The sequence below is a fragment of the Sphaerodactylus townsendi genome, linkage group LG03, assembly GCF_021028975.2.
Source record: "Sphaerodactylus townsendi isolate TG3544 linkage group LG03, MPM_Stown_v2.3, whole genome shotgun sequence".
In the NCBI taxonomy this organism is placed as follows: Eukaryota; Metazoa; Chordata; class Lepidosauria; order Squamata; family Sphaerodactylidae; genus Sphaerodactylus; species Sphaerodactylus townsendi.
The window spans coordinates 1,908,190-1,918,154 of record NC_059427.1 but is presented as its reverse complement, the minus strand read 5'-3'; the positions used below and the strand labels follow the sequence as shown (position 1 = coordinate 1,918,154).

The 9,965-nt window shown below is 49.9% G+C and overlaps 2 protein-coding genes across 11 annotated transcripts in view; both read left to right on the top strand.

The window, feature by feature from the left end:
- LOC125428554 (zinc finger protein 420-like) overlaps positions 1-9,965 on the top strand; it is a 577,239-nt gene that overhangs the window by 505,903 nt on the left and 61,371 nt on the right. The gene's annotated exons all lie outside the window — the stretch shown is intronic.
- LOC125428839 (zinc finger and SCAN domain-containing protein 32-like) overlaps positions 1-9,965 on the top strand; it is a 665,212-nt gene that overhangs the window by 650,905 nt on the left and 4,342 nt on the right. For 3 of the 10 annotated variants that reach the window (XM_048489539.1, XM_048489531.1, XM_048489541.1), the window contains exon 1: positions 5,854-7,235. In XM_048489539.1, coding sequence (XP_048345496.1) covers positions 6,813-7,235 — 423 coding nt within the window. In that variant the 5' untranslated portion in view covers positions 5,854-6,812. Of the gene's footprint in view, positions 1-698; positions 1,462-4,266; positions 4,510-4,903; positions 5,311-5,853; positions 7,236-9,965 lie in introns of those variants that run through there. The other 7 variants (XM_048489536.1, XM_048489533.1, XM_048489534.1 and 4 more) reach the window with 7 other exon arrangements.

The following is a 9,965-nucleotide window of genomic DNA, read 5'->3' as shown; positions in this document are numbered from 1 at the left end:
CGTTTTTCCTATACTAAAACCTCAGTGTTCAGGTTAAATGGCCGTGTTGGCACTTTGCGATAAATCAGTGGGTTTTGGGTTGCAATTTGGGCACTCGGTCTCGAAAAGGTTCGCCACCACTGTCTTATGATGTTGTGCGCCACGCTGAGCCCCTGGGGGAGGGCGGCTAATACATATAAATACATGAACTGTGACTGTGTAACCTATTTATCCTTGGCCACATCAATCTCCATTGGAGACCTAGGAAATAATATATGACAGCACCCTGTGGCTTACCAAACAAATATGAAATTGCTTGAACAAATTAACAAACTTTTAATCTTTAACACAACTTTCTATCATTTAAGGATAAATAATAGTGAACATATAGTGAACATATATATATATATATGCAGCACAACTCAATTGAACAAAATCTTCAGTGCTTTTAAAGGAAAAAAAACACTCAGAACAGTAGCCACCACTAACAATGTCCAATAATGAGAGATAGCAATAAAGTCCAACTATTAATAAAGCAGGGCTTCTTTCTCTCATCTGGCCTTCTGCATCTGATGTAGCTGCTGCAGGTCTTTCTTCAGTTTGAACCTGTAAAAAATAAGTAATTCCCTCAATTGAGCAGCAGGCCTTCCTTCTAGTGCAGGCCAGATCAACTGAGGAGGGTGGAGCTCTTGCAGTTGGTAATAAGTAAGCAAGCTTACCAACTGCACATGCTCAGTGAGCTCTTATCCCCTGGGCCCTAAAATCCAAACAAAACAAAAAGTCTAAAATGGCATGGGTTACAACTGCGTTGCTCTTCATTTGAATAGCGCTTTATTGCTGTGGCTGGGTATTTCCCCTGTGTTTTGTTTTGCCCCCCTTCCCACCTGCATTTTGAATCCACCCCCCCCCCTTCCCTTCTTTTTTACAGTAAACAATCACTATAAAGGTTTAACTTTTTTTTTGGCTTTGCTTAGTGCAAGTGATTTGTCTGGGATGCTTCTCTTTGCCTCTTTCCATCTGGTTGGGACTACCAGGTGGGTTGGAAGTTGTGCTGTTATTGCCCTGGAAGACTGCTGTCTCAGCGGGTCGGACTGGATGTCCTCGGGAGGTCCCGAGTGGTGATGGCTGCATACGAGGGTCCTTTCCTGGGGGTCCTCCTTGGTCTAAGGGGGGGGGGGGTCTTCCTGCAGTTTTAAAGGTCCCTGTGTGTTGCTTCAATGAATGAATGCCAGCCACCCCGAGCTGACAGCACTCAAACAGCGTGAGGGTTGGCTCCTCTCCCTCCCCAAAGCCCCTTTTGCAAAGGGATGGCTTTAGAGGGGGGAGGGCTTTAGAGGACGTGTCCCGCCCCACCGTAAGCCCCCGCCCCACAGGAAGGGAAGCCGTAGAGCCCGAGAGCCCAGAGAGGCCGCCAGGGGAGGGGGCGGGGAAGCCCTTTCTTCCCTCTTCCACCTTTGCACCCCCATCAGCAGCCCTTCCCCAGTGAGTCGGGGGGTCGGGGGTGGGGGTGGGGGCGGGGGGGTGATCTGCAGCCCCTTCCTTGCATTGCAGAGGCTGGCGGGTGACTTAGATTTGCAGGGTCGGGGGGGGGGGGGGGGGAAAAAGCAGCGGAGGGTCCGGAGGAGTCTTCTTGGCGGGGGGGGGGGGGCGGGAGAAGAGAGGGGTGGGTTAGGGAGGGGGGTTGCTTTAGGGACAGACCCCCGGAGGCTGCTCTCGTGGGCGATAGGCTGGCTGCAGAGGAGGCATCTAGGTGGGCGGGGGGAGTCTACGCCCCGCCCCCAGTAGAGGGGTGAGCACGGGGACCCCCAGCCCCCGTCTGTCCTCTGGGGCATTCAAGGGGTGGCCGAGTCTGCAGAGGACCCCCCCCCCTCATTGGGGAGGGCCAAGAGCTCCAAGGGGGTTCTCTGCGGGAGGGAAAGGAGTCCTCTGGGGCCAAAATCCAAACACTGGGGGCTGGAGGATGGGGTGCGATGTAGGGTCAGGCCCCAAAGGAGGGGAGGGGGAAGCAGTGAATGGGGAAAAGAGCTACCTTCCCCCCCCCCCTCCTTATTCACCCGGACCCAAAGAAGCCCCTTAAAAAAGGAAGAGCCAATAATTAAGACCCACAAGAAATGGCTTATCGATTGGGGAGGGGGCCGTTGGCTCAAGGTTGAGGAGGGGCTGCAGATTTGGGGGGTGGAGCCCCCCCTTTTCCTCCTCTGCTTCTTGGCAGCCGGGCCCCAGCTGGCCTCTCCTTGCATCCCCATCAGAAGACAAAAACGTGACTGTCTGCTTTTGGGGAAATGGATGAGGGAGCCCCCCCCCCCCCTTCCAATCCCCCTCTCATTCTCCCTGTTGAATTATTGGCTGTCTGCAGTTGTGGGCTGCTTTTATACTTCACTACATGTGTATAAAGTGGGGGGGGGGGTCCCCCCCAGGCTCCTGGAGAAGAGGCCCCCGAGTTGCAGGGTCTCTTCGGGGTCAGCGGTGCTGGGTGCTGGATGGAAGAACTGGGTGAAGCCCCCCCCCCTCAGGCACGCCCATCATCCTGCCCCCCCATCAGGCCCACCCAGTAGACCAGTGATGGCGAACCTATGGCACGGGTGCCAGAGGTGGCACTCGGAGCCCTCTCTGTGGGCACGCGCACACAGAGTTTGTCATGTGGGGGGTGGAAAATATCACACACACACACACACACATCTAGGCTGGCCTGGGCCACTGAGCGGGGGGGTGCAGAGGAGGCAGAGATGCTAGAGAGGCACAGAGTGGTATGCGTGGGACTTGCTGGTGGCTAGAGTAGGCTGGCCCCTGCTCGAGCGGGTGGGGCGGAGGAAGAGGGAGCCAACTGGTTTTTTCTAAACCAGGGGTAGGGAACCTGCGGCTCTCCAGATGTTCAGGAACTACAATTCCCATCAGCCTCTGTCAGCATGGCCAATTGGCCATGCTGGTAGGGGCTGATGGGAATTGTAGTTCCTGAACATCTGGAGAGCCGCAGGTTCCCTACCCCTGTTCTAAACTAAAACCTTAGCATTCAGGTTAAATTGCCAGGTTGGCACTTTGCAATAAATAAGTGGGGTTTGGGTTACAATTTGGACACTCGGTCTCAAAAAGGTTCGCCATCACTGCAGTAGACAGTCTCAGCCTGGATTCATGCAAGCAAAGATAGGGGGCGCAGTCTTTTTCCTTGCAGTGCTAGCGCTCTAGGGGCAGGGAGTTTTCCATGATGCGGGAAAACATTGATAGTAGTCACATTATGGGCTGCAGTCTCCCCTCGCCACCACAGGCCAGATAGTCCAGATTTAACCCTTAATCTGTAAGTGTGGACATGATACGTAATTTGATAGTGAATCTGGAAGGATCCACTGAAGAAAAAGTGAAGATCCATTATTTGGACCTGTGTTGTTGCATTGTGAGGGAGCCACCAAGTAGCAAAGTCATGATATTTTGGGGTGCTGTCTGTGGGTATGGGCATAATATTTGGTTTGATGGGAAGTTTGGGGTGTCCCAGTGCAATGATTTGGAACCGTGCTTTTGAGTCGTGGCTGTGCCATACAGCGGTGGATGCCTGATTTTTTACAGAGCACTCTTGGGCTTTGAACAAGACCTGTGATTTGATGGTGAATTTACGGTGCCCCAGCGCAGAAATCATCTGTGCTTTGGGATTTATGTTTTTGCACCATCGCAGCATCACGAGGCCGTGGGTTCAGGATTTTTGGGTGCTGTCTGTGGTGAACTAAGAATTGATCTGCTGTAAGACTGTGGGGTTTTTGTTTGTGTGTTTTTCTTTTCCCCAAATCCCACTTTTACCCAGTCCCCTTTTGCACCCATCTTCAACTGACCTGCAGCATTTTAATAATTTCTTTTCTGTAGGAGTCCCAAACATTCTTTTCTGTAGGAGTCCCAAACAAGGCGGGAGAGGGGCTTCCTAGGTATACAAAAGAGTTCAGGAATGGACAGAAAAGGATTTCCCCCACTCATCCCAAACCATCCCAGCAGTGGGACCTGAGCAAGTTTCTCACCCTCCAGGAGCCATGGAAGGTGGAAACCCCCAGAGCATGATTTAAGGGTGGGGAGAGAAAGGAGGAGGGGGCCTGGAGACAGTGGGCACCCCCTGACCCTAACTGCCCCCCCAAATCCAAGATATTATGAGATTTTGAGAGCTCCCCAAGTCAGCTCTGCAGATGAGTTTTTAAGAATCTGTTTCTAAAGACTCTCCCCCCCTCCCCAAATACACAACAAGGATGCTTTGCGACAGAGACCCTTCTGCCCTTGGGTCACCCTGAGTACATTGGGGTGTTTTTTTAATAGTGTTGGGGTGCTCCACAGAAGGAAGAAAAGGCACCGTCTTCCCAGAATGGCTAGAGGGTCTGAACTGCTAGTCGCTTCACTCAGAAGGCCTCTGGCCGTTTTATAAAGTTGCACATTCAAGGAAACTCCTGAAAAGGTAGAACAGGTGACACACCCAGGCAGAGCAGAGCTGCGAGTCTGTTCATCTTACAAGACCTGGTTTGACAGAAGTCAGAAAACAGGCCGAAACTGTTAGGGGTGCTGGTACGATAATTGCTTCACATGCTTCAATTCTGTTCTATTAGTTTGATTTAATTTTATTCAAATTGATACCCTGCCCTTTCCTGAATAATGCCAGACTCAGGGCAGCTCAGACACAATAATATTAAACATCGCATATATAGTTATAATAATTTAGCTTCAAGCATTAATTAGCTATTAATTATAATAAGACACAAGAAGAAGAAGAAGAAGAGTTTGGATTTATATCCCCCCTTTCTCTCCTGCAGGAGACTCAAAGGGGCTTACAATCTCCTTGCCCTTCCCCCCTCACAACAAACACCCTGTGAGGTGGGTGGGGCCGAGAGAGCTCCGAGAAGCTGTGACTAGCCCAAGGTCACCCAGCTGGCGTGTGTGGGAGTGCACAGGCTAATCTGAATCCCCCAGATAAGCCTCCACAGCTCAGGCGGCAGAGCGGGGAATCAAACCCGGTTGCTCCAGATTAGAATGCACCTGCTCTTAACCTCCTACGCCACTGCTGGTGGTGACTTCTCAGATGGTGACTTCTCAAATATCATAGCCTAAGATCCCTCATCCCAGTGTTACATCAAACTCTTCATCATTAACTATTGGGATGGGGAACGAGGGCACTAAAACATATATCCTGTGTTTTATTATTATTATTTTTAAAATAATAAGTTTGAACTTTGTTTACAAAACTTTGTAACTTTGTTTACAACATTTGAACTGTGTTTACAAAACAGGCCACCTCATGGCGGAGAAGAGCTGAGTCTATTCATCTTCCTAAAACTGGATAGACAGAATTCAGAAATTGGGCCAGAACAGGTGGATATTCATCACTGTTTCACATACTTCATTGCTTTTCTAATTCCTGTGTCTTATAAAAAAAGAACAAATACATTTGAAGCTGCGGAGGCTTATCTGGGGAATTCAGATTAGCCTGTGCCCTCCCACACACGCCAGCTGGGTGACCTTGGGCTAGTCACAGCTTCTTGGAGCTCTCTCAGCCCCACCTACCTCACAGGGTGTTTGTTGTGAGAGGGGAAGGGCCCCTTTGAGTCTCCTGCAGGAGAGAAAGGGGGGATATAAATCCAAACTCTTCTTCCTCTTCTTGTTAAATTATTTGAATCCCACCACTGCCCAAATCCCTTTCCTCCCTTGATTTTGATGGGCCAACTGCTAATCTATGTTCCGACAGGGACCCCTCTGGTCACAGAGGCAGGGGAGAGTGCGAATCCTGCCACTGATGGCTCTCCACGAGTCAGTTGAGACGGTTGGACGTTGCTGGCGGTTGCTCTGGCTGAGGGGACCTTTTGGCAGGTTGGGAAAAGATCGGGCCATTTAGGATATCAGGGTTAGTGAGTAAGATGCGGTGCCGGTAGCTTCTCTTTGAGTTTTGTTTACATTTATATTGGTTCTGCCTGGGGGTAGGGGAATACGTTTCAAAGTTTCCCAACAGAATGAAGCAAATGAAAATAAATAAATTAGTAAAAATGGGCATGAGGGAAGGGATCTTCTTCCTTTGCTTGCCCAGTGGCACATGGGCATGCACTCCTGGGAGGGCCACGCTACGGTTGCGCATCCCTCCCCAGCTCCCCTGGCGGAGGAAGACATGACTGAAGGTCAGATTGTCCTTCCTGCACTGTGGTTTGAGTGAGAGGAGCAGTTCTTTTTGCCAGGCAAGAGAGTCACAGACCTCCCCCCCCTCGAGAACACAACAGGAGAAACGCAAGGATTCAGTCACAGGAGGCCTGTGTTCAGATCACACTAATGATTCTGTCTGATGCTCCCCCTCATCTACCATCTCCCAGATGCAGAGTTGCCAATATCCAGGGAAGGCCCGGAAATCTCCTGGGTTTGTGGCCCCCCCCAACTTCCGTTCATCCCACCAGCCCTTGTGCCTTGATCCAAGTACAAACCACACTCCTGATTCAATCCCACTCTGTGCCGGCACAAGATTTACAGTTGACCTACACTAACGGGAGACCCCTGTGTCTGTGGATGGACATATTTCCTGACCCACTCAGAAGCCACCCTGGAACAGCCTGACCCAAAGTAACATCTTGAAAGAGCCAGAGACAGTTAAATATCCCAAAAGACAAAACAAGCATATTTTCAAAAAGAGCACCCCCCAAAAAAATTTACAAACCACACTTTTGTTCTTATCCACCATGTGTAATTATTCTCTTTTGTTTTCCTTCTGACACGTTGATATCTGCCTCCTACCGCCCATCCCAGCCCCACACTCACAGGAAGAAGCCCGTCTTCATACCCAAGTGAGTAAAGGAATCCTTTCACAGTCAGAGGCGACCCAATAGAAGAAGAAGATGGAAGAGCAGGACCCAGGAGGTCCTGGACTTGAAGAGAGAGCAAGGAAGGACCCCCATCCCATCCAGGCTGGGAGAGGTGTTGCATTCTGGGAGAGGGCTGTGCCAGAGGTCTGGGATCGGGAGACCCTGAACTCAGAAGCACTTTCCCAATGCTTCCGGCAGTTCTGCTACCGTGATGCCTATGGGCCCCGGGAGGTTTGCAGCCGGCTCCATGGACTTTGCAGTCACTGGCTGAAGCCAGAGAGGCACTCCAAGAAGCAGATCCTGGACCTGGTGATCTTGGAGCGGTTCCTGACCGTCCTGCCCCAGGAAATGCAGCGCTGGGTCATAGGATGTGGGCCGGAGACCAGTTCCCAAGCGGTGGCCCTGGCCGAGGGTTTCCTCCTGAGTCAGGCCGAGGAGAAGAGGCAGGCAGAACAGGTGAGGGCTTTTCTTTCCGGCCACGTCCAATTCAAGCTACAATCTCATAAGGTTTCCCTGCCTGATATTTGTCCAAGTTTCAGTCATCTGAATGGGAGATTAAAGAAGGTGCATCAGCAGCCCCTTCTTCTGAGGAATTTCTTATTCAACAACAGCAAAATCTTTATTAGGCATTAAGTCAAATAAACACAAAATGATTTTAAAATCCACTGGTTTGGAAAAAATACAGAGGAGACATGAAGTAAAAAATTGATGTCACTAAGGCTGTGGTGGCGAACCTTTGGCACTCCAGATGTTATGGACTACAATTGGCCATGTTGGCAGGGGCTGATGGGAATTGTAGTCCATAACATCTGGAGTGCCAAAGGTTCACCACCACTGCACTAAGGTGACAAGTCACGGATCTTAAGCCCTTGGCAATAAAAAGTTTGCGATGTTTCCAATATCCTCATAATGGCCATAGTCCAGCAGTTGTATCATCTTTAAATTATAGAGGTTTTTTGGCTTAGAGTCAGACTCAAGGGCTGGAGTGGTGTGTCTTAACGTTGAGTATTGGGGGCAGATAAAAAGGATTTGCACAAGAGTTTCAGGCGCTTTTGGACAACAGGGACAGACTCTGTCATGAGTTGGAATATTCTGTAATCAGCCATAGAACAAAGTACATCTGGTCCTTGTTATTATCCACCTGTGTTTGGGCACTGTCAGAAAAGACCAGTATTTAGCCATCTGTCCTAATTTGGGCTGAATGCTGAGACTGACAGGAGAACAAACCTTCTTGGCCTGGCTTATAAGAAATCGCTGTCCTTGATCAAAAAGCCTCCTTTTGATAACACTCAGGATCTCATTCGGGGGACGCATAAGGGTGGCCTCTAGAGACAGGTCAAGTAAAGATAATTTGGTTATTATGAGCGACCACCACTCCAGGATTATAGATCTGGCTCCACTATATAAGTTAGACTGTTGGATACTGTGTTAAAACACAGTCTAATCCAAAATTTAATTGTTTAATTTAATTGGTTTCTAGAAGATGTTGTCCACGTTCCAAGCACAGGACTGCATGTGGTACACATAAGAACATAAGAAAGAGCCTGCTGGATCAGACCAAAGTCCATCTAGTCCAGCTCTCTGCTACTCGCAGTGGCCCACCAGGTGCCTTTGGGAGCTCACCTGCAGGAGGTGAAAGCAATAGCTGCTGCCAGTTTGCTGCTATTACGTCTCGGTGGGGTTTAACAGCGCTTAACAGGATTACCTACACTGCTTCCCAAAACTAGGTCTTAGGTTTAATGCTAATAATTGAGCTCAGCAGCCCAGGCCAGCCTATATGTGTGTGTGGGGACACTCTGTTTGCGCGTGCCCACAGAGAGGGCTCTGAGTGCCACCTCTGGCACCCGTTCTATAGGTTCGCCACCACTGGCATAGAATAGTCCTCATACCCCTCTGCATCACAGTTGGAAAGTAAAGGCTCATTATGAAGTTCACAGTGGGCGTTCTGTTGGTTTACCCGTGAATGGCTGGAAGCCGAGTATTGAGCTTCCAGGTGCTTAAGAACATAAGAACAAGCCAGCAGGATCAGACCAGAGTCCATCTAGTCCAGCTCTCTGCTACTCGCAGTGGCCCACCAGGTGCCTTTGGGAGCTCACCTGCAGGAGGTGAAAGCAATGGCCTTCTGCGGCTGCTGCTGCTCCTGAGCACCTGGTCTGCTAAGGCATTTGCAAGCTCAGATCAAAGAGGATCAAGATTGGTAGCCATAAATCGACTTCTCCTCCATAAATCTGTCCACGCCCCTTTTAAAGCTATCCAGGTGAGTGGCCATCACCACCTCCTGTGGCAGCATATTCCTGGGTTTGGTGCTTGGGTTGGTGACAGCCTGACATCTGATGAGTAACAACAGAATTCTCTGCTGGGGTGGAATCAGAAAAATAATGGTAACACAAGTCTGTTAGAAAGGTCCCTTTGCAGGAAAATTCCCTTTTTTGGGAAAAACGCTCTTGGTCTTAGCAGCAATTTAGGGATAAGTGCTGAGTGAAAAGATGAAAGAAACCTCTGGGGGAGTGCAAGCCAATGGAAATTGGAACTACTAGGATTATCCAGGGCTTCCACTGAGAGCAGGTCGAGGTGGTTTAACTGTCGTTTCAGCAGATCTCTGCGATTGGCTTTGGCCAGCCTCAATGTGAACCATGCAGGGGGAAAACCCTCATGCTGGAATGCATACAAGGGAAATTTGGTGTGAAGACAGCCCAAGCTGAGCATGCAGACTGCCATTTAATGAGCCAATCCTAGGCAAACAGCGATCTTTTCTCCAGCAGGAATCTTTCCTCAGAGTTGTGGGTTTTCTGGGCTGTGTGGCCGTGGTCTTGTTCCTAACGTTTCGCCTGCATCTGTGGCTGGCATCTTCAGAGGTGCACCCCAGAGAAAAGTCTTGTTGTAAGAGAAGTCTGGACACAGCGTGTAACAGAATTCCCTCTGTGGTACACCTCTGAAGATGCCAGCCACAGATGCAGGCGAAACGTTAGGAACAAGATCTACCAGACCACGGCCACATAGCCTGGAAAACCCACCACAACCAGTTGAATCCAGCCGTGAAAGCCTTTGACAATACATTTTCCTCAGAGTCTTTTTTTCCCCCCTTCCAGATTCAGGTTTGAATGTCTAGAGTTGTTGTCGGGGCTGCTCGTGGGATGACTCTTATCCCAGATACGCAAAGCTGGTGTTAGAGAGGCTCAGCAGGCT